The 19,314-nt window shown below is 35.6% G+C and overlaps 1 protein-coding gene across 1 annotated transcript in view; it reads left to right on the top strand.

The window, feature by feature from the left end:
* The first annotated feature begins 9,083 nt into the window (after positions 1–9,083).
* LOC146470650 (uncharacterized) overlaps positions 9,084–19,314 on the top strand; it is an 18,669-nt gene continuing 8,438 nt past the window's right edge. Inside the window, exons 1-11 of the mRNA XM_085121713.1 lie at positions 9,084–9,108; positions 9,629–9,670; positions 10,392–10,433; positions 11,151–11,192; positions 11,910–11,951; positions 12,668–12,709; positions 13,426–13,467; positions 14,207–14,248; positions 14,962–15,003; positions 15,600–15,662; positions 19,031–19,138. Coding sequence (XP_084977839.1) covers positions 9,084–9,108; positions 9,629–9,670; positions 10,392–10,433; positions 11,151–11,192; positions 11,910–11,951; positions 12,668–12,709; positions 13,426–13,467; positions 14,207–14,248; positions 14,962–15,003; positions 15,600–15,662; positions 19,031–19,138 — 532 coding nt within the window. The remainder of the gene's footprint in view (positions 9,109–9,628; positions 9,671–10,391; positions 10,434–11,150; positions 11,193–11,909; positions 11,952–12,667; positions 12,710–13,425; positions 13,468–14,206; positions 14,249–14,961; positions 15,004–15,599; positions 15,663–19,030; positions 19,139–19,314) is intronic.

Here is a 19,314-nt window from a genome sequence, read left to right as displayed (position 1 = left end):
TTTCCAGCAACGACACAAATTTCTACACCAAAAATGAAAGGCAATTTAGTATTTTACCGACAACAGCTAACAAATTGGAGACGATTTAGAAGTAGAAGGGCGCAAATTAAATAAGATATAGAAAAAACCACCGACGAATTTCGTGCTAAACTAAACTAATGTGGTGCAATTGATCATGACAGTAGAGCGTGGAGATTCTAACTAAAAAGGAAAAATACTAGTAAAAAATTTAACCAACAAGAAATTGTTTTACTTGCGGAAAACAAAGCTTTCGTTCTCTAAGTTTCTTAATACACACCAGTGTAACAAACCTTCGGCTGCATTCTTTCGTCGTTCGTCTATCCTCTTTTAACTCTTTCATTTACAAGCCTAGCAATTTTATTACTTCTGGAACGGAAAGCAAATTTTTCGGCTCGTGTACTTTGTAAAACTCATAGAAAAAATTATTACTTACCTGTAACACTAAAAACCATTAATTGATGACACTGTATATACTATTAATGCTTTTCCCTAGCCTGTTTGTGTATAATCATTTTATTTTCTAATGTGTATGCTAGTTACTGTTGCTTATTAGATTACAATATACTATTTTTGAAAAACGTTTATATTCAGCACACAGCAGACTTCTATTTTCCTGGTATAAATAAGTGAATGGAAATAGATAGTATTTTGATTGTTAGTGGCTTCGACGGTTCCTATCGATTTGGTTGAAGTTAGACTTGAGTTCTGTTTCACCTGATATTTTTTTTTCTTTCTTTCTTTCTTCTTTCTATCTGCGTAATTTATTTGTTGTTTTGTATTGTTTTTAGTAGTGCAAGGTTAAAATATAAAATAACATTTTAGATCAACTCATCAATGTGAATAGATTACAAACTTTCTTGCCAACGTGCTGTGGAGGCGTTTCAGGATCAGTGACAGACTTTGAAAAATGATTTGCGCTTCTTAATAACATTAGCAATGCATATCACATCTTTGCACAACTTAATTACATTGAATAAATGGCCATGGGCATTATTACTTCAGTTTGTGTTCTTTGGTAAAAATTGAAATTTCGAATTTATGGCTAGCAACCTGCACATGATGAATAGAAGAGTAGAACTCTTCGTCAGTTACCGCTTTTCAGTTCAACAAGAGACTACCGCGTCGCAACTCTCTCGGAAAGTAAAACGAATATTGAAGAAACTCGAATTCTTCACCCAGAAGTAAGTCCCAGTTAAAGTTCTTGATTTTTCAGAGTATGGTTTACAAGACTAATGATTTATTTGACGATAATGTTTTAGAAGGTATTCATTAATTTCCCATCAGTGTTTGCTGTATTTTTCCAACAACAAGTCACAAATTTCTAAACCTAAATAAAGGGATTTTAGTATTTTAGCGATAACAGTTAACAAATTGGAGGCAATTAAGAAGTAAAGGACTCAAAAAAGTAGATATCCATGAAACAACCAACGAATTTATAGAACTCTAAACTTCAACTTGGGGAGCGATTTATTACGATGGTAGAGCGTGGAGATTTTGAATGAGAACATGTGCATCGGCAAACTAGTGAAAACTTTAACTAAGAAATTGTTTTGCTTGCGAAAAACAAAGCTTTTATTGTCTAAGTTTTTAAATACACACTAGAGCAACAAACGTTCGGCTGCGTGCTTTACAATTAATATTTGAGGGAAGCTGAATTCGTTCTATTCAGTTTAAATCGTCTGTAGCTACTTAGCAAAATTATTCGATGTGAAGAACGTAAGCTTTTCTCGACTTTGGAAACGGTATAAAATAATTTTCTGGTGAAATAAAAGGCGTAAAACTGGGCTTGTAGGGCTTAATATTTCCTTTTCTTTGTATGTTCAATGCAATTTAAACAGGTTTGGTAATTGCGTTTGGTTTGTAATAATAGAGCGGAGGAGAAAAAAGTTTTGAGATTGAATTTCAGTTATAGAAACTTTGACTATTACTTTTCGTAAATGAATGGAACATTAAGTTTACCCGTGTTCAGTTCAAGAGGAGCCTACAGTAATCGCAACTCTGAAGGAAGCTAAAGAGGATATTAAAGAAACTCGAGTCTACAAACACGTAATGCGACACTCACTGCCCTGTCTAGATCTACAAGGGCAATGATCTATTTGGCGATAAGGTCTCAGAAGATATTCATTAATTCCCCGTTAGAGTTTCAGTCTGCTAACTTTCTAGCAACGACACAAATTTCTAAAGAAAAAATGAAAGGCCTTTTAGTACTTTAGCGACAACAGATAACAAATTGGATAACATTTATAAGCCGAAGGTCGTAAATTAAATTAGATATGCAAAAAAAAAAAAACAGTAACAACAACAACAACGAATTTGAATTGTTCTAAACTTCAACTTGTGGCGCGATTGATTATGATTGTAGAGCGTGGAGATTCTGAGTGAAAATACACCAGAGTAGTGAAAAATTTATTCACGGAAGTGTTTTACTTGCGGAAAATAAAGGTTTCATTCCCTGAGTTTTTTTTAATACACACCCAAGAGTAACAACTTACTTTCGGCTGCTTTACAATTAATATTTTATGGAAGCTGAAATCGTTCATCCTACTTTAAATCATGATTTGTGTATAGCTACTGAGCAACTTAATTAGGTGTGGAAAAAACAACTTTCTAGAAAAACATTCTTTCAACCTGTTTTGAATTACAAAAGCAGGATGCATATGTTGTGGTTTAAGATTTTTTTGGTTTAAAAGTTTTCAAACCAGTTTAATTTTTATTCTCCTTTGTGCAGTTCTCATTACCATAATCCTAGACAAAGGGAAATAAAAATTAAACTGATTTGAAACGTTTTCATTTAAAAATAGTTTTGAACCACAATATATAGATTATTTCGATAAAATTACTGATTACTGGTTAAAGTAATCTATAAACCGTCCTGTATCCGAGTTGTTAAACTACTAAGTGGAATCATGTGGTGTCATTATTTGAGACCTTAATAAAGGTTTTAATATTTGAAGTATGACCTGCCAAAACTTCACGCACTTTTCCTGGAGATTCAAAATAACGCTAAACCACGGTGAAAAATGATGGAGAAAATGTTCACGTGCATCATTTAAAGAAAACCGAAGTTTCATTCTCTGACTTCTGGTTCAAACCTTTAAGAACTAATTTGGGTGGAAAACTAAATTCGTTGATGCTCTTTTAACTCATGATTCTAGATCCTTACCAAACGTATTATGTCTGCATGAATAAAGGGGTTATTTTCTCTTTAGCTTTGGTAAACGAATGACAGATCTTCTTAGTAATAATATAAAGAATAGAACACAACGTTTGGAGTTGTGAGGCAGCCTTTTCAATTCAATATTAATCAAACCTTCCTAACTGGTCCCTTTCTTTCTCCAGTTTATGTCTGTTACTCACTCATAATTCCTCATCACTCCTCCGTTGCAGTAAAGCCAAGATTGCAGCGCTTTTTAATTGAGTGTCGAAAGTAATTCACACCACGTGTTGTGAATGGTTAGCAAAATTAAACTCGTGCCACTTTCTAAGCCAATGACGAGCAAAACCAAAACCAATCACGGCCTGCTCGCACACAAAGCTTCGAATTCTGATTGGTTTATTGTTGTGTTTACGTCTTCTGTGATTGGTTAGGGTGGTGACTTTGGATTTGGTGTTGGGACACTTAAATGAAATCTGCTTACAGCCCGGGGAACAAAATCTCGTGAGAATTTTCTGGAGTCAGATTAAATGTAGTGTACCTGCTTTTCTGTTTCTTCTGATTAGTTTATTCTTATTGAAGGAGTCGACGAATAAGCCTTAAAATTAGTATCTTTACTCTTGGAAGGGGGTACTTCAAGCCAGGATATGGCTGTTTGCTTAATATTTTGTTTCTTACAAATTTTTTACTTTGCTTTTGTAGATCTGGACGTCTTATCTCCTAGTTAACCATGAAGGCTACCTATATTGTCATTGTGTGTGTTCTGATGGCGCACATGCTTTTTACTTCAGACGCGGGAATGGCTAAGAAGTGTTCTAAGAAGTGTAAAAAATGTAAGTAAGACCAACCAAACTAGAGCTTTCCACGAAATGTTTTCAAATTTCTTTCCTTTTCTCTTGTTTATTTTTTAATGTTTCAGTTCGTTGATTGATTCTTTTCTTCTGATTTTGGAAACATGTTTTCTTTAATTCTTATAATGAGTAAAAGATTAAAACTTAGCGGGCGTTGAAGTGTGGCGAGTTGTTAGACGCACGCTTGTAATCCGGATAATAAGAGTTCCGATTTCTAGCTGGGGTAGTCCCCTGTTCAAATTCGCAGTCTCGCATTTGTAGCCAACTATAGTCAACCTCCCACCAGCTATATTTTTTAAAAGTGTTACAAGTATGTACAGTTTACAGTGTTTTGGTCTGTGATTCACAGCGTCTACAGTAATCAATTCACGTTTTAAAATTGTACATTTAAATAAAATGATTTTTTCTTCATTTCTATCATCTTAGTTATCAAGAAGAAAATTGATCCTCTGGAGGAGAGGCTTCAGGGTAGGTTGAAATGTCGTTAATGAAATCTCCCCGTTGCACGCTACTGATTATGATTTCTGAACTATCCAAACCCTCAGATCGTCGAAAATTAGCGTTCTAGCTCGTTAAAAGATAGTATTTATATTTCCATAGACCATATTGGTCCAGGAAAAAATTACAATGATTGGTGAAGTGGCCAATTGTTGCAAAATCCCTAATAGACGAGTTTTAATGCGTGACTAAAACAAATTTCTGTACAGTCTACACAATTACGGAAAAGATTTAAAATATCTCATTGATTTATGTTTTTGATATCCGTTTCTTCTTTTAGCTAAAACCGAAGAATTAATTAAACTGAAGAGTTACAACCAAGGTTGGTATCTTTTGCAATTAAGGCTAATTCATCCCATAGAAACCTTTTCTTTCATTTCAAACGAACCTGGAAGACCCCCCATTCTAAGATACAAGACAGAGAATTTGCACATTTACCATTCAGTCACGCTCGAATGCTTTTCCACACAAATTTGTTGTTCATTTCACACTAAAGATGGCAGAAGCAACTGCCGAAACATGTCTGTAAAACTCAAGAGCCGGTGTCGTGTTTTTCTTAAAATTAAATCAGTTTATGAAATTGATTATCTGGAAGAGACGCTGGTTTCAGGGTAGGTTGAAATGTCATTGATGAAATCTCCCCGTTGTGGTTTCCTGGCCTAAAATCTCTCTCTATGATGATCTTCCTATTGCTAACAGTTATACCGCAACTCTTTTCTTTTTTCAATCAAGAAATTAAGTAGAGAAATGTTACTAGGCCTGTCAACTAAAAAAGCAAATATACTCATTTCTAAAATATCCAAACCCTCAGATCGTAGAAAATTAGGGTTCTAACTCGCTGAAAGATAGTATTTTTATTTCTAGAGACCATATTGGTCCAGAAACAAACTACGATGATTGGTGAAGTAGCCAATTGTTGTCAAGGCCCTATTACATGAGTTTTAATGCGTAACTAAAACAAATATTTGTTCAGTCTACACAATTACGGAAAGGATTTAAAATATCTCATTGATTTATGTTTTTTATATCTCTTTCTTCTTTTAGCTCAAGCCGAAGAATTGAATAAACTGAAGGGTAATAACCAAGGTTGGTTGCTTTTGCAATTAAGGCTAATTCATCCCATAGAAACCTTTTTTTCATTTCAAACGAACCTGGAAGACCCCCCCATTCCAAGATACAAGATAGAGAGTTTGCACCCTTACCATTCAGTCACGCTCAAATGCTTTTCCACACAAATTTGTTGTTCATTTCACACTTAAGATGGCAGAGGCAACTGCCGAAACATGTCTGTAAAACTCAGCAGTGTCGTGTTTTTTTTAAAATTAAATCAGTTTATAAAATTGATTCTCTGAAAGAAACGCTGGCTTCAGAGTAGGTTGAACTGTCATTAATTAAATCTCCGCGTTGTGGTTTACTGGCCTAAAATCTCTCTCTATGATGATCTTCCTATTGCTAACAGTTATACCGCAAGTCTTTTTTTTTTTCAATTAAGAAACTAAGTAGAGAAATGTTACTAGGCCTGTCAACTAAAAAAACAAATATACTGATTTCTGATATATCCAAACCCTCAGATCGTAGAAAATTAGCGTTCTAACTCGTTGAAAGATAGTATTTCTATTTCTAGAGACCATATTGGTCCAGGAACAAACTACAATGATTGGTGAAGTGACCAATTGTTGCCAAAACCCTAATAGATGAGTTTTAATGCGTAACTAAAACAAATTTCTGTTTAGTCTACACAGTTACGGAAAGGATTTAAAACATCTCATTGATTTATGTTTTTTTATATCTCTTTCTTCTCTTAGCTCAAGCCGAAGAATTGAATGAACTGAGGAGTGACAACCAAGGTTGGTTGCTTTGGAAATCGAAGCATATTAATCCAATAGAAATTTTTTTTCATTTCAAACGAACCTAGAAAACCCCCCATTCTAAGATCGTAGTTACTAAAACCCGGAACGACCCACAACGACCCACAACGATCCACAACGACCCACAATGATCCACAACGATCCCACAACGATCCACAACGATCTTCAAACGACCGAGGACGATCTCAAAACGACCCACAACGATCCCACATCAAAAAAACAAAAGAAACCACCCAAGCAAAAAATATCAAAAACTTAACTTTTGAATTTTTTTCAAAAATTGAAACGCATACTGAATAGCAAACATAATGACTCACAACTTCCAAGAATACCTTTGATATTCCGGTAACACATTCATAAGGTTGTCAAAAACAGGACAAAATAATTGAGCAAATGCAGCTTTTCACGAGAAAGAATCTCCATTCAGAGACACATTTGTAAGTACGATCGATGTCTCTTCGGGCGGCCATTGAATTAAGATTTATATAAATCACACGAAAAGTTTCATCAGCTTTGCTTTCCGTAAACTCGTGCCGCGACGCGCTATAATTTCTTGCCGATTTCTGCGCTAACGAAGCGAACTGAGATTGCAGTGTTATGACAATGACCATCAAGACGACAGAGATCTCATGTACATATCTACCACGAGTTCCATTGTACGCAATTGTTTTAAATTCATGCAAAGAATTCGATAACGAAAAAAATTCCAGCCCCCCATAACTTTTCTAATGGTCGGTGCCTAATGTAACCAAAGAACAAATGGAGAGATAACTATACTTGACAAATAACACTTCGTTGAGGCCTTGCTTCAGAAATAAGGTGAGTGATAAAAATCTGCGAGTCAGCGAGCCATGCGAGCCAAGGTGTGAGCCATGCGAGCCATGCGAGCCGTGCGAGCCATGCGAGCCGTGCGAGCCATGCGAGTCACGCGAGTCATGCGAGCCACAGTATAAATGTTAAGAATTTTTATTTGTTTTATTTACATTCACATAAGAACAAGAACAAGAGCATCGGAACAAGATGAATAACATCGCAATATTTAATTCTTCCAGTGGGACAACGCAAACCATGATACTTTTTGTTACAGTCAACCCAGGTCACGCGTGAACGATATTTTTGAAATTTGAACGGAATTTTGAAATTTACATGTCAGTTTTGAAAGTCGCCAACGAGATTTCAGAGTTCCCGTATAAATTTCCCTAGGTTATTGACGGTATAAAGCTATGAATTTTTCTTTACACTGCAAAATTGAATATTTCAAGAATAACAATTGTTTCCCAAGTATTTTGAATCTTTTTTTTTTTCAGTTAATGCGTCTTTTTCTGAACGATTTCCAGAGAAATGTCCAACATTCCATTCACACGTCGGACATTACAAAGAGAAATTCGAATGTTCATTTCATTCTTGGAAATACTGTTCACGCGTGACCTGGGTTGACTGTAATTGACACGTCAGGGCTGATTGTCAGTGTCATTCCAAACTTGTAAGGTATGATAAATGAGTACTCAAAGATGAGCGAAGTCAATATTGTCGCACTAAATTCAATTTGAAAAGAGGCAGCGTAACAGAAGCATTTGCCGTCAGCTGGTGGGTCGAATGCTATCTCGAAACCAACCTCTGCCACTCTAGTGGCGAGTTTTGAAGAAAGACTTGTCTACGGGAAAGGACAACCACATGCAGCAGTCAGCCAACCGACAGAGTGCTGATAACTCTGATTCTCGACTAAAGACCAAACCTGTTAAAATGGCGCGATTTACTCACCATTCTTGACGCCAACACACGGAGATCGAACAGTGCTGTTCTTTTGCTTTTTTTTTCTTGAATGAAGTTCCACGTGGATATCAATGAATGACATGTATCAATAGATACCTATGCGAGTAGCGGTGCAGCCGTATGTTTTTCTCGGATTTTTTTTCTGAAGTCTTGAACCTTAATAAATTTTTGCGTAATGTTTTTATTTTTTTGCGCATCTTGGGCGATTTTGAATAGGCAAAATTCTCTCCAAAATTATAACAAAAACGAAAAAAAAAAAACAAAAAAAAAAAAAAAAAAAAAAAACAAAGAAAAAAATTCGTCCAAAATTTTCTCACGCGAATGTAAATAAAACAAATTAAAATTCTTAACATTTGCACTGTGGCTCGCATGACTCGCATGACTCGCGTGACTCGCATGGCTCGCACGGTGGCTCGCATGGCTCGCTGGCTCGCAGATTTCGCAGACCCAAATAAGGTCTATTAATGATTTACTTTGTAGTGGACCGTAGTTACTACAAAGGGCGCGTCGCGGCACGAATGTAGACGAAAATTACCCTAAGTAGCCTCAAGATGGATGTTTACGGAGAGCAAAGCTGATAAAACTTTTCGTGTGACTCATACAAATCTTTATTCGATGGCCAAAATCCAAAAGTTAAGTTTTTGATATTTTTTGCTTGGGTGGTTTCTTTTGTTCTTTCGTTGTGGGTCGTTTTGAGATCGTTGTGGGTCGTTTTGAGATCGTTGTGGTTCGTTTTGAGATCGTTGTGGATCGTTGTGGATCGTTGTGGGTCGTTGTGGATCGTTGTGGGTCGTTGTGGGTCGTTCCGGGTTTTAGTAACTACCATTCTAAGATACCAGACAGAGAATTTGCACATTTACCATTCAGTCACGCTCAAATGCTTTTCCACACAAATTTGTTGTTCCTTTTACACTAAAGATGGCAGAGGCAACTGCCAAAACATGTCTGTAAAACTCAGCAGTGTCGTCTTTTTCTTAAAATTAAATCAGTTTATGAAATTGATTCTCTGAAAGAAACGCTGGCTTCAGAGTAGGTTGAACTGTCATTAATTAAATCTCCGCGTTGTGGTTTACTGGCCTAAAGTCTCTCTCTATGATGATCTTCCTATTGCTAACAGTTATACTGCAACTCCTTTTTTTTTTCAATCAAGAATGTAAGTAGAGAAATGTTACTAGGCCTGTCAACTAAAAAATATATATATACTGATTTCTGAAGTATCCAAACCCTCAGATCGTGGAAAATTAGCGTTCTAACTCGTTGAAAGATAGTATTTCTATTTCTAGAGACCATGTTGTTCCAGGAACAAACTAAGATGATTGGTGAAGTGGCCAATTGTTGCCAAAACCCTAATAGATGAGTTTTAATGCGTGACTAAAACAAATTTCTGTTCAGTCTACACAATTAAGGAAAGGATTCAAAACATCTCATTAATTTATGTTTTTGATATCCGTTTCTCCTTTTAGCTAAAACCGAAGAATTAATTAAACTGAAGAGTTACAACCAAGGTTGGTATCTTTTGCAGTTAAGGCTAATTCATCCCATAAAAACCTTTTCTTTCATTTCAAACGAACCTGGAAGACCCCCCATTCTAAGATACAAGACAGAGAATTTGCACATTTACCATTCAGTCATGCTCAAATGCTTTTCCACACAAATTTGTTGTTTATTATACACTAAAGATGGCAGAGGCAACTGCCGAAACATGTCTGTAAAACTCAGCAGTGTTGTGTTTTTCTTAAAATTAAATCACTTTATGGAATTGATTATCTGGAAGAGACGCTGGCTTCAGGGTAGGTTGAACTGTCATTAATGAAATCTCCCCGTTGTGGTTTACTGGCCTAAAATCTCTCTCTATAATGATCTTCCTATTGCTAACAGTTATACTGCAACTCTTTTTTTTTTTTTCAATCGAGAAATTAAGTAGAGAAATGTTACTAGGCCTGTCAACTAAAAAAACAAATATACTGATTTCTGATATATCCAAACCCTCAGATGGTAGAAAATTAGCGTTCTAACTCGTTGAAAGATAGTAGTTATATGTCTAGAGACCATATTGGTCCAGGAACAATTTACGATGATTGGTGAAGTGGCCAATTGTTGCCAAAGCCCTATTAGATGAGTTTTAATGCGTAACTAAAACAAATTTCTGTTTAGTCTACACAGTTACGGAAAGGATTTAAAATATCTCATTGATTTATGTTTTTTTATACCTCTTTCTTCTCTTAGCTCAAGCCGAAGAATTGAATGAACTGAGGAGTGACAACCAAGGTTGGTTGCTTTGGCAATTGAAGCATATTCATCCAATAGAAATTTTTTTTCATTTCAAACGAACCTAGAAAACCCCCCATTCTAAGATACAAGACAGAGGATTTGCACATTTACCATTCAGTCACGCTCAAATGCTTTTCCACACAAATTTGTTGTTCCTTTTACACTAAAGATGGCAGAGGCAACTGCCAAAACATGTCTGTAAAACTCAGCAGTGTCGTCTTTTTCTTAAAATTAAATCAGTTTATGAAATTGATTCTCTGAAAGAAACGCTGGCTTCAGAGTAGGTTGAACTGTCATTAATTAAATCTCCGCGTTGTGGTTTACTGGCCTAAAGTCTCTCTCTATGATGATCTTCCTATTGCTAACAGTTATACTGCAACTCCTTTTTATTTTCAATCAAGAATGTAAGTAGAGAAATGTTACTAGGCCTGTCAACTAAAAAATATATATATACTGATTTCTGAAGTATCCAAACCCTCAGATCGTGGATAATTAGCGTTCTAACTCGTTGAAAGATAGTATTTCTATTTCTAGAGACCATGTTGTTCCAGGAACAAACTAAGATAATTGGTGAAGTGGCCAATTGTTGCCAAAACCCTAATAGATGAGTTTTAATGCGTGACTAAAACAAATTTCTGTTCAGTCTACACCATTTCGGAAAGGATTTAAAACATCTCATTAATTTATGTTTTTGATATCCGTTTCTTCTTTTAGCTAAAACCGAAGAATTAATTAAACTGAAGAGTTACAACCAAGGTTGGTATCTTTGGCAATTAAGGCTAATTCATCCCATAGAAACCTTTTCTTTCATTTCAAACGAACTTGGAAGACCCCCCATTCTAAGATACAAGACAGAGAATTCGCACGCTTACCATTCAGTTATGCTTAAATGCTTTTCCACACAAATTTGTTGTTTATTACACACTAAATATGGAGAGGCAACTGCCGAAACATGTCTGTAAAACTCAGCAGTGTTGTGTTTTTCTTAAAATTAAATCACTTTATGGAATTGATTATCTGGAAGAGACGCTAACTTCAGGGTAGGTTGAACTGTCATTAATGAAATCTTCCCGTTGTGGTTTATTGGCCTAAAATCTCTCTCTATAATGATCTTCCTATTGCTAACAGTTATACTGCAACTCTTTTTTTTTTCAATCAAGAAATTAAGTAGAGAAATGTTACTAGGCCTGTCAACCAAACAAACAAATATACTGATTTCTGATATATGCAAACCCTCAGATCGTAGAAAATTAGCGTTCTAACTCGTTGAAAGATAGTATTTCTATTTCTAGAGACCATATTGGTCCAGAAACAAACTACGATGATTGGTGAAGCGGCCAATTGTTGCCAAAGCCCTATTAGATGAGTTTTAATGCGTAACTAAGACAAATTTCTGTTTAGTCTACACAGTTACGGAAAGGATTTGAAATATCTCATTGATTTATGTTTTTTTATACCTCTTTCTTCTCTTAGCTCAAGCCGAAGAATTGAATGAACTGAAGAGTGACAACCAAGGTTGGTTGCTTTGGCAATTGAAGCATATTCATCCAATAGAAATTTTTTTCATTTCAAACGAATCTAGAAAACCCCCCATTCTAAGATACAAGACAGAGAATTTGCACATTTACCATTCAGTCACGCTCAAATGCTTTTCCACACAAATTTGTTGCTCCTTTTACACCAAAGATGGCAGAGGCAACTGCCAAAACATGTCTGTAAAACTCAGCAGTGTCGTCTTTTTCTTAAAATTAAATCAGTTTATGAAATTGATTCTCTGAAAGAAACGCTGGCTTCAGAGTAGGTTGAACTGTCATTAATTAAATCTCCGCGTTGTGGTTTACTGGCCTTGACTCTCTCTCTGTGATGATCTTCCTATTGCTAACAGTTATACTGCAACTCTTTTTTTTTTTCAATCAAGAAATTAAGTAGAGAAATGTTACTAGGCCTGTCAACTAAAAAAACAAATATACTGATTTCTGATATATCCAAACCCTCAGATCGTAGAAAATTAGCGTTCTAACTCGTGGAAAGATACTAGTTCTATGTCTAGAGACCATATTGGTCCAGGAACAAACTACGATGATTGGTGAAGCGGCCAATTGTTGCCAAAGCCCTATTAGATGATTTTCAATGCGTAACTAAAACAAATTTCTGTTTAGTCTACACAGTTACGGAAAGGATTTAAAATATCTCATTGATTTATGTTTTTTTATACCTCTTTCTTCTCTTAGCTCAAGCCGAAGAATTGAATGAACTGAAGAGTGACAACCAAGGTTGGTTGCTTTGGCAATTGAAGCATATTCATCCAATAGAAATTTTTTTTCATTTCAAACGAACCTGGAAGACCCCCCATTCTAAAATACAAGACAGAGAATTTGCACATTTACCATTCAGTCACGCTCAAATGCTTTTCCACACAAATTTGTTGTTCCTTTTACACTAAAGATGGCAGAGGCAACTGCCAAAACATGTCTGTAAAACTCAGCAGTGTCGTCTTTTTCTTAAAATTAAATCAGTTTATGAAATTGATTCTCTGAAAGAAACGCTGGCTTCAGAGTAGGTTGAACTGTCATTAATTAAATCTCCGCGTTGTGGTTTCCTGGCCTAAAATCTCTCTCTATGATGATTTTCCTATTGCTAACAGTTATACTGCAACTCTTTTTTTTTTCAATCAAGAATGTAAGTAGAGAAATGTTACTAGGCCTGTCAACTAAAAAAAATATATATTCTGATTTCTGAAGTATCCAAACCCTCAGATCGTGGAAAATTAGCGTTCTAACTCGTTGAAAGATAGTATTTCTATTTCTAGAGACCATATCGGTCCAGGAACAAACTAAGATGATTGGTGAAGTGGCCAATTGTTGCCAAAACCCTAATAGATGAGTTTTAATGCGTGACTAAAACAAATTTCTGTTCAGACCACACAATTACAGAAAGGATTTAAAACATCTCATTAATTTATGTTTTTGATATCCGTTTTTTCTTTTAGCTAAAACCGAAGAATTAATTAAACTGAAGAGTTACAACCAAGGTTGGTATCTTTTGCAATTAAGGCTAATTCATCCTATAGAAACCTTTTCTTTCATTTCAAACGAACCTGGAAGACCCCCTATTCTAAGATACAAGACAGAGAATTTGCATCCTTACCATTCAGTCATGCTCAAATGCTTTTCCACACAAATTTGTTGTTCATTACACACTAAAGATGGCAGAGGCAACTGCCGAGACATGTCTGTAAAACTCAGCAGTGTCGTGTTTTTCTTAAATTTAAATCAGTTTATAAAATTGATTCTCTGGAAGAAACGCTGGCTTCAGGGTAGGTTGACCTGTTATTAGTTAAATCTCCCCGTTGTGGTTTACTGGCCTAAAATCTCTCTCTATGATGATTTTCCTATTGCTAACAGTTATACCGCAACTCGTGTTTTTTTTTTTTTTTTTTTTTTTTTTTTTTTCAATCAAGAAACTAAGTAGAGAAATATTACTAGGCCTGTCACCTCAAAAAAAAATTACTGATTTCTGATATATCCAAACCTTCAGATCGTAGAAAATTAGCGTTCTAACTCGTTGAAAGATAGTATTTCTATTTCTAGAGACCATATTGGTCCAGGAACAAACTACGATGGTTGGTGAAGTGGCCAATTGTTGCCAAAACCCTAATAGATGAGTTTTAATGCGTAACTAAAACAAATTTCTGTTCAGTTTACACAATTACGGAAAGGATTTAAAACATCTCATTGATTTATGTTTTTTATATCTCTTTCTTCTCTTAGCTCAAGCTGAAAAATTGAATGAACTGAAGAGTGACAACCAATGTTGGTTGCTTTAGCAATTGAAGCTTATTTATCTAATAGAAATCTTTTTTCAATTCAAAAGAACCTAGAAAACCCCTTATTCTAAGATACAAGACAGAGAATTTGCACCCTTACCATTCAGTCACGCTCAAATGCTTTTCCACACAAATTTGTTGTTCATTTCTCACTAAAGATGGCAGAGGCAACTGCCGAGATATGTCTGTAAAACTCAGCAGTGTCGTGGTTTTCTTAAAATTAAATCAGTTTATGAAATTGATTCTATGGAAGAAACGCTGGCTTCAGGGTAGGTTGAACTGTCATTAATTAGATCTCCCCGTTGTGGTTTCCTGGCCTAAAATCTCTCTCTATGATGATTTTCCTACTGCTAACAGTTATACCGCAACTCCTTTTTTTTTCAATCAAGAAAGTAAGTAGAGAAATGTTACTAGGCCTGTCAACTCAAAAAAAAATTACTGATTTCTGGAGTATCCAAACCCTCAGATCGTAGAAAGTTAGCGTTATAACTCGTTGAAAGATAGTATTTTTATTTCTAGAGACCATATCGGTCCAGGAACAAACTACGATGATTGGTGAAGTGGCCAATTTTTGCCAAAGCTCTATTAGATGAGTTTTAATGCGTAACTAAAACAAATTTCTGTTTAGTCTACACAATTAAGGAAAGGATTCAAAACATCTCATTGATTTATGCTTTTTATATCCCTTTCTTTTTTTAGCTCAAGCCGAAGAATTGAATGAACTGAAGAGTGACAACCAAGGTTGGTTACCTTGGGAATTAAAGCTTATTCATCCAATAGAAATCTTTTCTTTTTTCATTTTGAACGAACCTAGAAAACCCCCCATTTTAAGATACAAGACAGAAAATTTTGCACCCTTGCCATTCATTCACTCTCAAATGCTTTTCCACACAAATCAAGTGTGTAAAATGCCAACAAATCTCTGCTCATCGGCTGTGTTTATCTTAAATGCCCTAAAATTTCTTGCTCTGACGATCTTTCTATTGCTAACAGTTATACTACATCCGCTTTATTATCGAGGACTAAGCACAGAAATGTTATTTGGCTTTGTCACCTCAATAAAAAATTTACTGATATCTCAAGTATTCAAACCCTCAGACCGCTGGGCATAAAAATCGGCATTCTAGCTAACTGAAAGATAATGTTTCCATTTCCAGAGATCACATTTGTCCGGCTACAAATTTCAATGATTGGTGAGACCTAAAACATCTCATTAATTTATTTTTTTGACATCCCTTTCTTCTTTTAGCTCAAACCGAAGAGTTGTGTAACTTTTGGCACAGCTTATACCAAAAATGTTTATTATTTGGGTTTAATACTCCTTTCTAATCTCTCAGAGCTCCAGTCTGCCGTTGAATCTCTGAACAAAACAGTGACACAACTGCAGGATCAGTGTGCTGGTAAGTTACTATTCTCATTGGTTAAGTCGCACAATGTGTAATTAGGGGAAAACGGGAAAACTGGCGCGTAACTCGATTTCATTAACTGTATGTTAAAACTTTCAGTTAATGGTTAGTTTATGGTTGGTTTATTTTATGATAAGCTTAATGTACATTGTCCAACCTTTTTGTGATACTCTTAAAGCAAAACCGTTTAAGCTTTTCGTTTTCTATTAAGGTTGCCCTTGAACATTGCAGTTGTTTACAATATTTAAAGGCTTCATAATTTTTTAGTATCCTGGGTTAATGATACCTCTAAACTTTGTGAGGGCATTTTTTAGATTACGTTTTCACAATAAGATGTTTGCGAGATAGCACTCGAAGCAAAATAGTCTACTGCGTTTATGATCAATACAATACAATACAATACAATAGAATACGATACAATACAACACAATACAAAACAGCAAAAAATTACACGTTCTTCTCCGGAGTAGGTCATTCTGTTCAGGTATAAACTGTGATCTCAGAGAAAGTAATAAATCAGGTCAGGAAGCCGTGGGTTTCAGATTTTCCTCTACAGACAATCTAACTAAACGTAACCTAAAGTTGTGACATAATACAAACATGACCATTGTTTCGGATTTTTAAGAGTGCGTCCGCGTAAGAACCACTCACTCAAATCTCGGTAGAATATAGATTTCCTTTATATTTTCTACAACCAACATATACAATGAACAAAAAAAATGGTGTTTATTTGGTCTTATTCGCTTGTTTTTTTTTTTTTTTTTTGAGAGGAGGGGGGATTTCTTTTCTTTAGCCATCTCAAATAGCACAGAAAATTGAAAATTAAAGCAACATTTTGGAGTCACTCCAAAGTCGCTTAAAAATCACACATTAAGTGAACGAGCTTAATTCTTTCAGGATTACTAGATTACTGTTTCCTCTTTCTAAATAACTAAAACTGTTTGTCTTCATTAAAGGGAAGAAAACATTTTGATTTTTTCTCAACCCCTAAAAATCGCTTTTATTATTTTCTGAGGGTTTTTTTATACATAAAGTTGAATTTTCGGCAACTTATCGAAATTTTTTGCTCTTCAAACTGAATTGTGCCCACAACTTTTAATTACTGTATTTGCTGGTTAGCCTTAGAACTAGAGAGTGATGAAAGTCATTTTTCAAGCTAAGATCCCACCATTGAGAAAAATCGATTTATTTAAAGGCTTCATTGGCAAAAATGGAGAAAGCGAATTTTAGGGGTTGAGACAAAAAAATCAAAGTGACTTTGCTTCCTTTCCATAAAGACAAACAGTTTTTAGTTATTTGGAAAGAAGAAACAATAATCTAGTAATCCTGTAAGAATTAAGCTGTTTTACTGAATGTGTAAGTTTAAAGCGACTTTGAAGTGACCCCAAAATATTGTGTTTTAATTTTCGATTTTCTGTGCTATTTGAGGTAGCTATAAAAAAATTCCCAAAAATATGAAACACGCGAATCAGCCCAAACAATTACGTTTTTTGTTTATTGTATATGTTGCTTGTCTTGTGCAGAAAATATAAAGGAAATACATTTTCCATTGAAATTTGAGTGAGAGGTTCTTACACGGACGCGCTCCTAAATATTTGAACAAAGCGCCACGAAACCTTGCGATTTTTTCGGAAATTTATATGGAAATAATTTGCTTTAGTAGGAGAGTGTCCATTGAATTACTTAGAAAGGCAGATTGTTCTAAAACTTTTGTCTCATTCATCAATGTCCACTTTCTAACGTTTACTTTCATGGTCTTATATCATTTGAGTGTTCTAACTACTGTTTGATCATGTTGGTGTTTTTCTCTTTGTTAATTTTTAGTCAATTAAAGTGGCCGGACACATTTTTCTAGTATACAGGTGTTACTAAACGTTATTTGTAAACTACGTACTTCTGGGTGCCCGAAATTAGCATGATGCAAGATTAACAAAGAAGGAATGTATTTGGATTCTTGTTGTTGAGCTAGGTGCCGTTGCCATAGGAACGCGGCGAGCTCGTAAGGGTACTCAAATAATAGGTTTCCTTTTTTTTAGCAAATGCATTCATTATATTTTTTTTCCATTTTTTGTCTCCAGAGAAGTCACAAAATAGTGACAAAGTGACGCTGCTTTCATGTAATTTTGACAGAGACATCCCCTTTAAATATTGTTTTTTTGCACTTTTTAAAATGTTTTCCAAGATAGCCTCTATCAGATTTAAGTTTTTGTTAGTAGGAGAGTTAGACCTATAGAGAACTACTATTTTGTCCTATTTCGGCTTATTAGAAAACAGTTCCTTTCCACTAAAACAACAAGTCACAAAGTTTTGGTCAAATGCGCCTGTGTGGCTATTAATTGGGATTTCATAGTAAAGATAAAAAGCATGCAAAAAGGCTTAAGTCTTCGTTAACTTGCTTTCTTTGCTTGGCGAAAAAAGTTCACAAACGAGAAACTGAGTTATTTTAACGACAAAGCTCAACTTTTGAGCCATTTGATATAAAATTGAGGGATCGACTTATCGACGTCGTATTTGCCTACCACAACCATAGCGCGCGCTTAATAGTGTCATGCACTGAATTTGCGAAGCGCGCGAAAACTGTGTTCAAGCACCTTAAAGGGACTTTTGATGCTTGAAATTTTAGGGAAATGATGAAATTAGGATAGCGGATGAAAGATGGCCGCCGTTTATAAATAACGACGTCATTCTTATGTTATTTTGTATGATCACTTCCCGCTACGCACCTCAAAAGTCTTTACGTTTTATTGCCATTTCTCTAATAACCTCGTAGTTATACATCTCCTGGTCTTAAAAAGTAAATTGAAGCTTGCCAAGACAAGGTTACAATAGAAAAGGAAACACTGGCTTGTAAAGCTACTGAAGCTGATTCCAAAGGCGTATCGACCTTGCTGCCTCCTGTTTAATGTGCGTGGCACTTTCACAGTCTGCTGCGACTGACAATTCCTTGGTCCTAAGATCCCAGATCCCGAATATGAAATTGGAAATGTTGGTTGTTAATGAGAGGGGAAAATCGGCGTACCCGGAGCAAAACCTCTCTGAAGAAAGACGAGAAACAACAACAAACTCAACCCACATGCAACGCCGAGTCCTGGGATCGAACCCTACCCACTTTTTTTTTTGGGGGGGGGGGGAGGGCTGTCGACACTGCACTATCCCTGATTTCAATTGATAGTGGACAATGCACACATTAATGATGAGTATATTCTGTCGGAAAGAATTTAGCTTAGTTAATTAAAACCTGCCGGTGAGGATTATAATACTGCGGCAGTTGGTTTAATTTCTTGTTGGCTTCAGTTTGTTCATGGAACATTTGTTCTTTTCGAAGGCTGGAAATGTAGCATTTTTAAACGTTAATGTTGCAGAAAATGAACCATGTTATTCAAGTCCATGCTTGAACGGAGGTACCTGCTCCAATGTAGGCTATAGCTGTCAGTGCAAGATCGGATTCGTTGGCGAAACATGTGCGGAAGGTAAGGGCAATTGATTACTGTTGTTTGATACTTTTTAAACAATTTTAAGCTGGAAAAAGAAGCATTGTTGTGATTAGCTGTTAAGACATCATCATCATATATCCTTTTCGTGCCTCGTGGCACATAGGGCCTTCACAGAGCTTCTCCACTCCTCTCTATTGGTTGCTGCGGTCTGC

Source organism: Pavona decussata, unplaced genomic scaffold (genome assembly GCF_977016875.1).
Source record: "Pavona decussata unplaced genomic scaffold, jaPavDecu1.1 SCAFFOLD_112, whole genome shotgun sequence".
NCBI classification, from domain to species: Eukaryota; Metazoa; Cnidaria; class Anthozoa; order Scleractinia; family Agariciidae; genus Pavona; species Pavona decussata.
This window is presented reverse-complemented; position numbering and strand designations above follow the sequence as displayed.